This window comes from Barbus barbus (assembly GCF_936440315.1).
Source record: "Barbus barbus genome assembly, chromosome: 29".
Classification (NCBI taxonomy): domain Eukaryota; kingdom Metazoa; phylum Chordata; class Actinopteri; order Cypriniformes; family Cyprinidae; genus Barbus; species Barbus barbus.
In genome coordinates, this window is record NC_136757.1 from 13,264,728 (window position 1) to 13,280,907 (window position 16,180).

At 35.7% G+C, this 16,180-nt stretch overlaps 1 protein-coding gene across 2 annotated transcripts in view; it reads left to right on the plus strand.

Moving 5' to 3' along the window:
• LOC306849155 (ras-specific guanine nucleotide-releasing factor RalGPS1-like) overlaps positions 1 to 16,180 on the plus strand; it is a 103,316-nt gene that overhangs the window by 71,927 nt on the left and 15,209 nt on the right. For both annotated transcript variants that reach the window (XM_079384004.1, XM_079384005.1), the window contains exons 10-12: positions 10,225 to 10,362; positions 10,540 to 10,633; positions 14,550 to 14,617. In XM_079384004.1, coding sequence (XP_079240130.1) covers positions 10,225 to 10,362; positions 10,540 to 10,633; positions 14,550 to 14,617 — 300 coding nt within the window. The remainder of the gene's footprint in view (positions 1 to 10,224; positions 10,363 to 10,539; positions 10,634 to 14,549; positions 14,618 to 16,180) is intronic.

A 16,180-nucleotide genomic window follows, 5' to 3' on the forward strand; every position in this document is an offset into this window, starting at 1 on the left:
AAAATGCTGGTAATCAAATTGTTGATGGTCCCTGTTGACTTCCATAGTATTTATTTCCCTACTATGGAAGTCAGTGGGGGCAAATGTTTGGATCTTCAAAATTCTTCAAAATATTTTTTGTGTTCAACATAAGAAACTCATACGGGATCGGAACAACATGAGGCTGACCAAACGTTGACAAAAGTTTCATTTTTGGGTGAACTATTCCTTTAAGGCTGTCAAACTCAAAATTTTACACAGCACTTTGTGTTTAAAAATGCAGAATAAATGTGATTTAGCTGTATTTCATCCTAATGAACAAAAATGACAGTGTTGAAACTCTGAAATTCATCAAGTGAACCCAGAGGAATTGTGCGACAACAGTCTCATGTCGTGAATTACTGTCTCCACCACATCAAAGGGCCGAACAGCAACAGTTGCGTAAGACTGTCACTTATAACTTCCATGAAGTGTTTTTGCCATCTGTGCATGTGCATGTGCAAGTTCCGTGTACTAATTTGCTCAGCACACATTTGTTCGTACACTTAGTATTTTTCCAGTGTCTTTTATCATTATGCAATATATAAAGCTTCCCAGCCTGCGTGGCAATTTCCATAAACTCTGTATTGAAATATCCAGACATGCCAGCATGAGTTAGTTTGTTGGTAAGAGGCATTGTAAGCTAGGTCTGCGCTAGGTAGCAGTATTCTGCCTTGGAAGATTGTTAATAGACAGTATAATATTCTGCAGTTGTCATCACTGTCTGTCTGTATACTTTTTAAACTTGGGTGAGCAGATTGTTAAGAAGATACTAGAGTATTTTCCTGGCTCTTAAAGTCGCCTGCAAGAGCCAAAACTATGATTTCTCTTTGCGTATTCACCTTGTGCAACAGTAATACGTGTTTATTTAAAATATGCTTTTGGCTGCTCTCAGTTTTACACTCTATTCTGGATTGGTAATAGTTGGCTGTGAAGCTCATGAAAAGTGTTTTGGGATTTATTGGCCGTGAATCCTGATGCGAACAAATCCAGATGCCCTAAATAAAACACAAAACTTAACCGCACATCATCAAACGCATTAATCAATCTTGTATTTCGTACTCGTCCCTCAGTAATCTGTTTAATGTTGGCAGATATTAACATTTCCTTTCTCAGTCATCCCAGTTGTTCCTGCTCTCTGGAAAGCCCTGATAGGAAAACCATATCCCTTGATAAAGCCGCCACATAGCACCCTGCAGCCCCACTATCACATGTGAACTCACACCTCTACACCTCTAGAATGTTTCTCTCAATACCCTTCAAGTTGTTTGCTTTGAAGGCATGCACACTTTTTTTTTTCCATAGCCTGCTATGAATGCAGACAGCTATGTAATTAAAGGCCCTGGACCACTGTGGCTACAAAGTGCCACACAATACATTTTTCCACAATTATGCACATTTAGATGTTCTTTCCATGACTGTGCAGACATGAGAAGCTAGGAATAACATTACTATGATTATCATTAGAATTTTTCAGAAAGGTGCATGATTGTTTTTGCTGCCTGATACAACAGAGATATTGGACTTTATACTGACATCTACTGGTGCGGATGCAGCATCATCTGCAAGCAAAAGTTTGATGCTTTGGACCCTTTTCATAGTCTGCTGATGCATAGTAAATCATTGTAATCATCTAGCAAAGTTTCTGTTGGTTATTGTTTATTATTGATTACATTTTACAGTAATGTTCATCTTGTTAACATTAGTTAATGTGTTTGTTATCATGTATAGTGTTTTACAGAATGATTTAATATAGGTTAATGTGTGTGTATATATATATATATATATATATATATATATATATATATATATATATATACTATTATTTTCTAAGTTGATATGTTTCATAATATACAAAAATATTTTAAATTTTAATGAGAAAAAAATACTGAGTGAGTCTGTAATGAAGCAGTCTTTAGTGTTGCTCTAGGAAAGGGTTAATAGACTTTGTTACATAATGCAAATGCTGGTGACATCATGTCCAAGATAAGAGGAGCATAGCTGTCGTTTTTAACTTGGCTGACTGTCATAAGCCACGAGCATGATGCCTTTACACAGTCCCAGAATGCATCTGGCACTGCTACTTTTGTGCACTTTATTTGAACTAATCAAGCTTTTTGCTTTTGCAACAAAAAATAGTTCTCATATTGTGTCACTGATTTAACACAAGTCATGTCTGCTTATTGACATGTTCTTTATTCAAGTTTTCCAAACAGTCTGGTTCTTCTCAGGGTTTTGCAATGGGGCTTGTTTACCTGGTGAATAATACTTGGCCGTTAAAGCTGGCATTTGTGGTATTTGACTTGCCTTCTAGTGGCTTTTGGCCTCTAAAACGCCAATATCTAAGCAAAAGATATGATTTTTCTAAAATAGTTCTATAGATTTTTCAAGGCACTAGGTTTAATCAGTGAAACTTATTTTTTATTTATTAATTTAGTTAGTTTGGCTTAAAAAAAAATATTTTTTACTAAGAAAAAAGATATGTTGATGGCACAAGAATATAAACCTCATTTGTTAGCCCTATCCAACCAAACATTTTTGCAGTGTAACATTGCCAGTCATTACCAACAAATCAACCCTCAGCTGCTTTATAGGCACACAACTTTTGTTTATTTGTGTATTCAGTCCAGTCATTTTGCCAGTGTATGTTATGCACCAATTACTAGTGTGGTTATGAGCACATGAAACCAGTCTTGGTCAATCAAATCCAGCTGCTCTGAAATGCAGTGACTGCCATATATTTACAGTAGAACATCATATGATGTATTTTATGTAAAATTGCTTTTTGTACGTCATAGCCATGTGTTATGTGGTTCAAAGCAATGTTTACTATTATGTATATGCTATTATAGTATTTATTAATATTTTGAATTAGCCTTGAATTAGATTTTGCACTTTTTTATATTTAAATTTTAGTTTAAGTTTATCATAAAGTTTGTGTGCTGTTGAGTGCTTTTCAAAGTGCATATTAATTTTATCCACACTCTGTATTGCTCATGTAATATGAATAGCACTGCATTCATTTCTATATTGATTGTAAATACATTTATATTTATCATGGAATTATTTATTTGTGAATTCCCATTTTAAAATATTTATTTATTTATTTAGTCATTTAGCAGACCCTTTTATCCAAAGCGACTTACAAATGAGGACTTAAGAAGCAATCATAACCAACAAAAGAGCAACAACGTGCAAGCGCTATTACAAGTCTTGGTTAGCCTAACGCAGTACAGATAATTATTATTATTATTATTATTATTTTTAAATAAAAATACATATAGATAAAATAAAATTAAGAATAGAGAGTGCTAGAGTTAGAGGGTCAAGTAAAGATGGAACAGATGAGTTTTTAGCCGTTTCTTGAAGATGGGTAAGGATTCGGCTACTCGGATTGAGTTGGGCAGGTCATTCCACCAGATGGGAACAGTTAATGAAAAAGTCCGTGAAAGTGTTTTTGTGTATCTTTGGGTTGGTACAATAATGCGTTGTTCACTTGAAGAACGCAAGCTTCTAGAGGGCATATAAGTCTGAAGTAATGAATTTAGGTAAAGGGGTGCAGAGCCAGTGGTGGTTCTGTAGGCAAACATTAATGCCTTGAATTTAATGCGAGCAGCTATTGGTAGCCAGTGCAAATTGATGAACAGAGGCGTGACGTGCGTTCTTTTCGGCTCATTAAAGATTAATCTTGCAGCGGCATTTTGGATTAATTGTAGAGGTTTAATAGAATTGGCTGGAAGACCTGCCAAGAGAGCACTGCAATAGTCAAGTCTGGACAGAACAAGAGCTTGAACAAGAAGTTGTGTTGCATGTTCCGAGAGAAAGGGCCTGATCTTCTTAATATTGTATAATGCAAATCTGCAGGACCGGGCAGTTTTAGCAATGTGGTCTGAGAAATTCAGCTTATCATCAATCACAACTCCAAGGTTTCTGGCTGTTTTTGAAGGAGTTATGGTAGATGAGCCTAACTGGAAGGTGAGATTGTGATGAAGCGATGGGTTAGCTGAAACTACAAGCAGTTCTGTCTTAGCTAGGTTGAGTTGAAGTTGATGGTCCATCATCCAGCAAGAAATGTCTGTTAGACACGCTGAGATGCGAGCAGCTATTGTCGGATCATCAGGATGGAATGAGAGGTAGAGCTGAGTGTCATCAGCATAGCAGTGATATGAAAAGCCATGTTTCTGAATGACAGAACCTAGTGATGCCATGTAGACAGAAAAGAGAATTGGTCCAAGAACTGAGCCCTGAGGCACCCCAGTAGCTAGATGTTGCGACTTGGATACCTCACCTCTCCAAGATACTTTGAAGGACCTATCAGAGAGGTAAGACTCAAACCACTGGAGTGCGGTTCCTGAGATGCCCTTTCTCAATAGGGTTGAGAAGAGGATCTGATGGTTGACTATCAAAAGCAGCAGACAGATCCAGCAAGATAAGTAATAAAGATTTGGAAGCCGCTCTTGCGAGTCTTAGGGCTTCAACAACAGAAAGCAAGGCAGTTTCGGTCGAATGTCCACTTCTGAAGCCAGATTGGTTACTGTCCAGTACTGTTCTGTGTAAAATATGTAGTCAAAGTTCGTGACTGGGCAACCAGCCTGATCAGTGTCCTAAATGCTTTTGATATTTAAAGACCAAAATCTGTGGCTGTCCCATTTGAGGATTCACTGTGGTTAACTCGCATCTGAGACATGTCAGCATTTATTTTAATCCTCAAGATTTTTGTTGAGGTATTTTCAGTTAAATATTTCCTCAGCCATTGTGATTTACATCATACTTCTCTGTGAAAGTCACACTGTCATTAAATTCTTGGCTTGAGAGATACATGTGAGTATTATATTTCAAGGAGCATAAACCCTGAAGTCTGTAAATGTCTTAATGGTCCCTGGTTTTAGGAGCCTTAGCGCTGTGCCAGACAGGAAGAACACACTCCCTGTTCTATTCATGGACATCAGTATCAGACACTGCTCCTGAAATTCCACGGGTGTTCAGTTATCACCTTCTCACTTTCAGGTCCTCCTGATAGGGATCGTTAGGGAATGAAGTAACCGTGGTAACTCTTGACAGATCGCTTGAGCTTTCTTGTCTCTTTCGGGAATCGCAAAATACCCCTATTTTCAACCGTTTTTGATAACCTGAGGTTGACAGCAATAACATTAGTGATCGAACGCAAAGAATAACCAGCAAACCATGTGCCTCTTTCCACACATACATCAAAATGAGTAGTCAACTAGTTGTCAAAACTATGCTTCCTTTCATGCAGCACATAGTGTATGCATTAATTATTCTCTCTAAATTTGGTTGTGAGTCCTGAAAAGTTACTTCAGATATAGGATGAGAATGTCAATCTCTCTTATTGCTGAAAAGTGTAGAAACAGAACATTTTTAGCACTCCATATTTGACTGATATCTGTAGTCTGCTGCTATTTGAACATTTTTCTTAGACCTTTCTGTCTTTCTTTTTCTGAATCTGGCAGCCACTAGAACTCCAACTAGAACTTCCAGGAAATCTTACTCACTCTTATTCATTGTGCCCCATAAAGTCATAAAATAGGCTCAGAAGCCTAGAATAGACCTGGCTGAAGACAAGTATATAATTATTTGTAATTAGAATATATATGGCAAATAAAACTTGATCTTGATTTTTTTTTTTTTTCCCCCTGTGTTTTGTCAAGCCAACATTCTCTTTTTCCTCTTTTAAGTCAAGTAATTTTGCTAAATATAAAATCCTAATGACATTGAACGGCTTGCTAACTATCCACTAAAAATAATGACAAGAAATAGAATAGTTTGTCCTTGCTGACTGAAAGAAATTGTTTTTAATTATAAAGTTTGTGAAAATGATCTCTCGGTCAAAAATATTTAATATCTGTTTATAATATCTGCTTAATTTTGAGCAGAGTTTTTAAGAAAAAGCTTTATTTCACATATTTCACATTTAAATGATTTCTTAGAGATAATCTGAGAATTCTTTCTCTAGTTTCCTTACATATTTAAAATCATAATTATAGTTGACCAATAGATGGCAGCTGAAGTAACGGTCATGCTCTTTCATTACCTGTTTGGTTTTGCTGTTGTAACTGAATCCAGTGAAAGGTCTCCAGAGGTCAATGAGCTACTTCACCATTCACAGGCAGTATGTCAGGGTCAATCTCAGCTGTACAGCTGACCACACACACAGACATGCACTACACTATTTCTGTGATTTTGTGACCGTTTCAGTGTCTGGTATAACTCCAGATCCTATATTGGTGCCGCAGATTTTTTTTTTTTATCAGGTTTATGTCTTTTCATTTTATGGGGGCAGCTGCAAAGTCACAAATAATTTTGGCTACATTACTACTGAGCCCATTGTTACATGTCAAATCAAATTACATTTTACAGCACTGTTTGTAAATGTTAGAATTCCTTATACTACCTTTATATGTTTGGGGCCTCTAATGCTCATCAAGACTGCATTTATTTGATCAAAATACAGGGGAAAAAAACATTTACATTTAGTCATTTGGCAGACGCTTTTATCCAAAGCGACTTATAATTAGGGAATACAAAAAGCGATTCATCTTGAAGTCTCAGTCATTGTTCAAAACAGTGATACAGTGAAATATTATTAAAAATAAAAATATTTTTAAGAATATTTTTTTTAAATGTCAGTTATTCCTGTAATGGCAAAGCTGAATTTTCAGCAGCCATTACTCTAGTCACATGATCCTTAAAGGGGTCATCGGATGCAAAATTCACTTTACAAGTTGTTTGAACATAAATGTGTGTTGGACGTGTGTGTGCACATCAATCCTATAATGATAAAAATCCACCCAGTGTTTATTTTTTGTTTGTTTAAATCCCTGTTTTAAAATCCCCTTTCTGAAATCAGGCTGTTCTGAGAGACCTGTCAGAATGACGTAGTTCTGCGCAGGCCGCTCCCACAATAGTTGATTGACAAGACCGTCTTACCTTCGACCCGCCTTGAGTGAGCTGAGAGCTGTCCACCTCCGGTGCAGGGGAAGACAAGATGTCTACGATTAAGCGATTGAGGCGTTTTGTTGTTGGATGTAATAATGAATATAGCAGTCGTCATTTCCTCCCGATATCTGAGCTGCTGAAGACTCGGAGGATTTGTTACTTTCGCTTTGAAATGAATGCGACGATCCCCGATCTACATAAATGTGTCTATGTTGTCACGTCGGGTTTTTATGAATCTTTGCAAATCGCCTTTCCTAATAATGTGCTAGTTAGCCAGTTTCGCGGCTGAAGTTTAGTATGCTCCATAGATATATATACCTAGATGCCTCATTACAGACTGTTTCTATGGGCCACGATACGTAAGCCATCTACCATTTTTGGAACGGTCTGCGAATCTTTGAGCGCATTGACTGTGTGCGTCTACAACAGCAACTTATACGCTTGAGTATCTTTGAATCTTCATTGATAATTATGGTTAATGCGAGATGGCTGACGCGTCAACGTATCTGGAGCGGTCGAATAGGGAATCTACACATCTATGGTTCATTCAGCTGAAATAGTGTGCTAATTATGCTAATGACAAACTCATAAAATGTCATTCAGTCGTCAGAAAGAGGTGGTAATACACATTAGATCTGAATAACAAGGACTGTCAACCGCAGAGACAAGCTGTTTATTCCAGCACAGAAACAGGGGTCAAAACTATCCATTCTTGACAATGATTACAATGTGAACAAGTGTGGCATCTGGTTTAACAATGGAGTGGCAGAGCAGTTATGTAGCTACTGAAGGTTTTTAGTTGCACAGATTCACTTTTCAGCCAGTCAGTTTACTGATGTAACATGTTCCACTTGCTTCACTATATATATGTATATCCTCACCTTCCTGTAATTTAGTACTAGTTAAGTCGTTAACACTTTATTTTAGGGTCTCTTAACTAGTTGCTTATTAGCATGCATATTACTCGAATATTAGCCATTTATTAGTAGTAATTAAGCACATATTAATGCCTTATTCTGCATGACCTTATTCTACATCCCTAATCCTACCCAATACCTAAACTTAACAACTACCTTACTAACTATTAATAAGCAGCAAATTAGGAATTTACTGAGGGAAAAGTCATAGTTAATAGTGAATAAGTGTTTCCGATTCTAAAGTGTTACCGTCAAGTCTTTAGGCATGGCGTGAGAAAGCATATACATCCCCTTGCCTGTGTAAATAACATCTTAGCTCTTCAGCTATTGACTAATTGCATTCATTAACAGACTCGTAACCTCTACCTGCTGATTAGCAAACTGCTCTGTGAATCCTTTAAAGGAAACAGAACTCTAACAAGCAAGCAAGCAAGAACATTCAGGCAATAGCTCCAGGCCACCGTTTTCAGGCCAGACACTGCATGCCATTTAGTTGTGTCCCTGTCGCCTGACAAAGACCAGTGTGCATGAGAATCCGGGAGAGAGTTCTCTCTGAACTATCTGTGTAAATGTGGTAAAAGTGAGGTGAGGGGCCTCTAAAGTGGAAAGCCTTGAAGTTTCACAACACTGATACAGTACAGGGCCCACATGTGTATGCCTCAAAGTACTGTAGGACATCAGTTTGAAAGTGATAAATGTGTTTGTGGAGAGCAGTATGTGGATTTTGTTAATTTTTCACTTTTGATGTTTTTTGTAAAGGCATCTTTAAAGGATAGTTCGCCTGAAAAAAAATTATTTGCTCATGTTGTTTCCAACCCATATAACTTTCTGTCTTCAATGGAACATGTATGGCGATATTTTAAAGAATAACTGATATGTGGTACAATTCAAACGTTTGGGGTTGGTAAGATTTTTCTGATGATCGAAAAGATTCTTATGCTTAAAATACAGTTAAACATAATATTACAATTTTAAATAACCGTAATCACGTGATGGAAACGCTGGATTTTCTAGATCCAGAAGAACTGTGGCAACGTCTCCACGATGCTTCAAGAGACCTACCTGCAAAGCGTCCTGAAAAACTCTACACAAGTGCACCGAGGGCAAAAGCTGTTTTAAATGTAAAGGATGGTCACACCAAATGTTGATTCAATTTAGTTAATAGAACTTAATTGATAAAGAAAATCTATTTATGACATTCTTTTTGACAGCATCCTCCTTTTACAGCATTTTAACACACGTGCCTAAAACTTTTAACAGTACTGTAGCTTTGCAGGTAAATTTCTTGAAGCTTCTTGGAGATGTTGGCACAGTTCTTCTGGATTTAGTCTGTCTCAGTTTGTTCTGTTTCTTCATGTCATTCCAGGCAGACTGGATGATGATGAGATGAGATCTCTGGATCACTGGCTGTTGTCAGACTCCTTGTGCAAACAAAAATCTCACTGGATTATTACAATTTATATAATAATGAATGTTTGCAAATGTAAACTGATATTTCCTACTGACACACTACAGCAAAAGATAAAAAATAAAAACTTAAAACCTTTTTTTAGTTGGTGAAAATACTAGTGTTCTAATAATTTTGGCCAACACAATAACATAATTTATTTAAAATAGAAATCTTGTAACAATGTAAAAGTCTTCCTTACCGACCCCAAGCTTTTGAACAGTAGCCTAAATGAAGACTGAAGCTGTCAAACTACAAACGATAGTAGCACTTTAGAATAGTGAACACACATTCGCTATCAACTAAGCATTTTACCTCAATAAAAGTCATAATTTGCTGCTTATTGATAGTACGTAAGGTAGTTTCTGTAGTGGTTATGTTTAGGATTAAGGGGTCTAGAATATGATCATGCAGAATAATGCATTATTATGTGTTTTATAAGTACTAATAAACAGCCAATATGCTAGTAATATGCATGTTAATAAGCAACTAGTTAATAGTGAATAGTGTCCCCTAATCTAAAGTGTTACCAAACTGGTAAAACAGCACCATTAAAGTGTCATAAAAGCCCATATGACTCATGCACAATATTTATGAACAATTTTCAGGTCTTCTGATCTTCTTCAACTCACTGATTAAACCTACAGATTACTGGAGAGGAATAATGAATACAAATGTAATCATATGTATTCAGACGTCTTGGAATGTTGTGCACAAGCTGTATTGACTGATACTATTTTTCCCTTTTTTGTGCTTTTGCATAATTTTGAATTTTAAAAGCAACCTGAAAAGGATTTAAAGCTTCACCTTTTGTGTTAAAATTTTAATTACGATCTCCCTATCTACCTGTGTCTATAAACCCTTCTTCTTTTCTGTTTACATTAGGAATTTACCTGTTTGATATGACCTACATTGACTCCGCCTACCCTGCTTCTGATAGCATCATCGAGACTGAGCAAAGAACCAATCAGATGAACAATCTACTGCGCATCATCTCCTATCTACAGGTGTCCTGTAACTACGGTAAGTTACTTTCAGAAACCATATTAATTTTCATTTGGTTATGTACGTGTACAAGTACATTTTCATATTAATATTCAGATCTCATTAAAGGAAAAAAGGAAATCTAAGTGATAAACCTGCACACAGTGCATTGATGTGAGAATTGAAATAGCATTTTCACATTTCTTCTCCCCACAGATCATTTAGTCATGTTGCCACACGTGCAGAAGTATTTGATGTCAGTGCGCTACATCGAGGAGCTCCAAAAGTTCGTGGAGGATGACAATTACTCGTAAGTTACCCAAACACATTGTAATGCTCAGTAGCCTTTATTTAGCTGAATTGATTGTTTTGGGTGATTTTAGCTTTGCGTTCTGCCCTGCAATTTATTGCATTTCATAAACGTCTATGCCAGCTTTCACTTTAAACTACCCACATCTGTAAGAGCCCCGTAAACCGAGACCCTCCCTCGTTTTAACACTTCATTTTGCACAGCTGCCAATACTATTTATTAAAACGTGCTGTCTGTGGACTTTGTCTTCTTGGTTTGGCTGCATGGCCCACAGGCCAACCAAACACCTAATTTACCAGCCACAGCTGCACCAGCTTGGCATGACTTTATGCTACAATATAATCCCTATTTCCTTCACCTCAGGCTTCATAAACATGTGAAGCCCATAATGTATTTTCCTAGCACAGTCTTATATAATATGGTTTTCTGAAAAATTGTGCTATACACATGTGGTGAGGTTTGACAAATGAATGTTATGAATGAGATTTCGAAAACAGAATTTTAAAGGTATCATTTTTGAAATGCTTCAATGTTACATGCTGCACATGTTATGTATTATGCATACATGTGGCTTTCTGCCTCTACAAAGACAAGCATAGCATTGATGTTTTCATCATTATTAAATTAATTTTCCCTGTTTCCTCTGGAGCTTTCTTCACTCCTACTGTGTGGTCCTGTCTGTCTGTTTCACAGAAAGGGCAGGTGGTTTTATTGCGGTCCAATTTCTTGCCGTCTAGACACTTATAAACGCAACATCAGGAATTACAAAGCTCTGGATCCCCATATTTCCACTGTTTCCATGTGGAAATGTCAAAGTTAATTTTCTGTTAGGTGGCTCTTTCAAATGGTTTCTTGAAGTTGAAGTGTTGAAGACAGTCATAATATATTTTATAATTTATTTATTTATTTATTTTATTGTTTAATTATTATAATTTTATACAAATGCATAAAAATAATTTAACCTACAGTAATTTAAACTGCTGTTTTGGCACCAAGTGTTGGTTTGTAATTACTGACAAATGTAAGTTTTCCCTAAATTAGATTTATATATGCATATTGTACAATAACTTGCACAATATGCATATCAAATGGTTAAGCTTCCTATGTGTCACAAGCTGTAATCCATTTCTTTATTCTTTATGCTATCAAAGTGTTATTTTAATAGTTGGATACATTTAAGAAGGTCATGACCTCTGAAATGTAACAGGTCAAAATCACCATGTTAAGAGGGAATGCAGATATCTTATTTTTTCAATGTCACGTGAAAGAAAGAAATGTACCACATTTGTGACAAGTGCGATTATTTTTATTCTAATCTGATGTATGCAGACAGATGAAAGACTGGAACTCAGTAGAGACTGTGATGTACATCACAAACTTGAGTTGTTTCATTTTAGGAAAGCTGGATTATTTTGCCTTGGTGTAATTTTCCTCACTGAATCATTTCTGTAGCCTCATTCTGACTGGCGACGGTAATGAGTTAAAGCTGTTGCTCTGGTAAAGCTTCCAAACATGTCTCCATATGAGAAAATAAAGAAAGGCACCTTTTTGGCACAGTGACATAATTCACACATCTTTTCCATGCTTTGTTAAAAAAATTCTCGTCTGGTTTACTGCAGTATCAGGTGAAACTTCTCAAGTGAAACTAGGCCATGCAGAGATAAACGTTTACATAGAGTCTGTACCATAACGAAAAACATGTCATGAAGATGTAGTGCGTATCAACTGGAAGCTATTCGGTCATGGTGTAAATAAAGATGTTTGTAATTATTTTTCTTAAATCTTTATCTGGTTCTTGAACTTCAGTTGCTTTAATATAGTGTGTCTAGTTAAAAAATCACTAAAGTAAAGTATTGAACAAAAGACAATTCAACAGCCCAACAAAGTTACTATTTATGAAAGTGTGTTTATTGTACCATATTATTAACTGCTCAAATTTAGACATTCAGACAGTGACTGGGCTCCATGTGAAATTGTTTCAGGCACTTTCTGACAACACCAAAGGATGCATGGCCGCCAGAGGAGGATGGGTTTGGTGGAATGGATGGGGCTGCAGTATAATGGTTGTGTTTGGGGGAATGACATCATTGTCTGGCAGTCTGTGGGGTTGGAAAACCTCAGCGATCCAGGGTCACAGTCTTAAAATCCTTAGCCCATGCTTACAGCATGTCCTGCCATCTGGCACCGCTATTACAGAGAGCTCTGTGGAGCTGGGAATAGAGAGGTCATTTCAGAAAACAGTGCGTTTTGTGCCTAATTGAAAAAAAATTTTTAGGGCTATCAGTTTAACGCGTTAATTTAATTAATTCGTTATGAAAAAAATTTGATTTTTAAATATTTTAAGTCAATTAACGCACTGACCCCGCCCACAGACCTGTACGTCATCTTACATTTCATTCAGTTGGCTGTTGACAAATATGATGCTGGCAAAAACTCCATAAATGCAGTTATGGCCTAAAATTCAAGATATTGTGGCAAAAATGGCCCGTATGAGATTTTGTCTCATATTTCTATCATATGATAACAAGCAGCAAGAGCATTATCACACGTGTGCTGTTTATGACCGAATACCACGAGTGTAAATGTGAATTTATACAACATTTCAGTAAACTTTGTGTTATATTTTAAACACAAAGTTGTAATGTCTTCTTGATACTTTCTCATTTAACACAATAATGGCTTTAAATGATCTTTTGTGGGTAATTTCACAGCCAAATTTAATTTGAGATTAATTAAATTAATCGACACCATGTAATTAATTAGATTAAAAATCAACTAACAGCCCTTTTTTTAAAATCATTTCTTTCAAAAACACTTCTGAACGGTGGGTCTGAGAGGTAAAAATATGATGCGTACCTAGCCTTATCCACCAGTAAATACTTGTGTGACGTGTTATGACTAAATGTATATATGTATATATTTATTAATTTACTTTATATTAGTCAAAGAATCCTAAAAATGTATTTAAAAATATTAAGAAGCACAACTGTTTTCAACATTGATTATTATGAGAAATATTTCAAATATATTTCATCAGTATTTTAGAATAATTTTTGGAAATGTTGTAAATTCAGCTTTGTCATCACAGGGATAAATTACATTTTAAAATATATTACAATAGAAAACATGTATTTTATATTACTATTACAATACTATACTACTATACTATAGCCCTATTATTTCACAATATTGCAGTTTTCCTATATTTCTAATACACACACACACACATCATACATGCAAGATTTGTCAAGCATGGAGAAAACAAATAGAACAATTAAATACCTTATGAATTTTTACCTTGATTAATTTGCTCAAGTATGTGTTACTTTTTCACTGTCTTTGTCTATAACAAAAAGTGTAAGATGTCAAAAATTTTAATATGTTGCTATTGAAATTTGCTTTGCTTGAGAAACTTGAAAATATACAGTTTCATTTTTTAATTTATAGTACATTTATAATAATGTTAATATTAGCCAGTTGGTGAACTCATTCTCTAAAATGGCAGTGCATTCACGGCTATATGGACTACACACCCTAATATTTGTGCACACACAAACACACATTACCCATTTTTAAAATGTTTTGGGGAATGTTATGTGGTGAAGCTCAGTGCAAAATGGAAAATCACAGCCTAACTAGCAAATGCTAACCTTAACCAGCTTAGCCAACTTTCACAACACCATGTCATTTTACAGTTATTGGTTTTGTGCTTTGTTCCAAAAACTATACTCTTTCTGTAAAAACATCAGTATTATCTTTTCCCATAATAGTGTCCTTTTAAAGCACAATTGTTCAACTCTGTGAAATACAGTGACTGTGAGAGAAACTTACTAAGTTTAAACCATGTTGTCAAAAATTGTGATGTCTTAATATGATATTTTATTGACTATAACCCTGTCACAACTCTTTTGTGCAGACTATCATTGAAGATTGAGCCTGGGAACAGCTCGCCTTGTCTGGTATCCTCTAAAGAAGACCTTGGAGGTAAAGTCTTTATCCCTTCATCCTTTCAGTTTACTTTTCTCAAAAACTCCTCCTGGAAGTGGTTAACTCGGCTCTTTTTTTCTGAGTTTTGATTACCAGTGGAAAGATGGAGGATCATTAGTAATTCAGCTAAAGTACCTCAGCTTTACCTGACTGGGGAGGTGCTGCATGGACTGCATTATGTCTGGAAGTCGTTGATGGTTAGAGAGATTCTGCAGATGTGAAAGTTGGAGGGGCAATGAAAGAGTGAGACCCATGTAACCTAGCATTTTCAGGGTGATGTAGATCAGCCCCTCAGACACTTGTTTAAACAGTTGTTTTCTTCAATTATTCCATGAGCTTATTCTTCTCAGTCTAGCAGATAAAAACCACCTGCTGTCAGTAGAGGGGCTCTGGAGGAGCCGTCTTTCTGGATCATTGTGGTCTTTGGTCATTTTCAGAAAGACTTTTGTAGGTTAAAGTTAACTGTTGACTTAAAATGCATAAGCTTAAGCCTTTCTCTCACAAAAAAAATTAAGTTTGTATCCGTGGTTCTTTCAAAATATTAAAACACAAATTGTGTGTAAACATTAATGTGGAGTGAGTAGAATATATCTGTGCCGGAAAATGCACATTTTTACTGCTTTATTAAAAAAAAATATATATTATTTTATTAATAATTAATAAATGTCCTATAGCTAACATTAACAGGAATGGCACATTTTAACATCTATTATGCAAGAGTAGTTTTCCGTTTTGTGCACCAATGAGAGAAATGTGACTTATCGATGAACGCCGGAGCAGTATAGAGTAGAAATAGGTTTTAAAAGTGTGTTTATCTGAGGTTAATAGAGAGTTTGAATGAGATCATGGTGTATGTCAGTTCCTCTCATAAGAGGCTGAGCAATTAGGATGTTTCCTATTTCTGACTATCAGATGGTGGAGTGGGAAATTGAACTGCATTGAGCATTGTATGGTTGTAACAGCTGTGGCAGAACTGGACAAATTCATGGAGACATCTAGGTGGAAATTGGTTATGGAAAGAATCTGTTCTTTTTTTTTTTTTTTTTTTTACTACTGCAGTTTTTATGTGCAAGTTGTACAATGACATCATTGGCCTTATAGACTCATAAAGCATTGTGAAAATGAAGGTATATTTTTTGGTAAAATTTTAGTATAGGGACCAATTCTTACTATTAACTAGTTGCTCATTAGCATGCCTATTATTAACATATTGGCTGTTTATTAGTACTTATAAAGCACTCATTCTGAATGACCATATTCTGCATCCCTAATCCTATAATAAAGTGACCATTTAAAAATAAAAATAAAAATCAGGGATGTTATGTTTAATTCATTGGGATTGTTTTACATAAAGTCCTCCTTCACTTGCTTTTTTTGTTACAGCATATGACGTGACAGTGTCTCTAAAACTAAGCATGCAATTTAAGATATTCTTTGGGAGATATTTTATTCTAATATTTGCCATATTTTATTTTACTTTATTTTACTATTTTATTTTATTGTGTATACTAAAACCATGTGAAACAGGATACAGTAGCATCATATGATTATTTATTAATT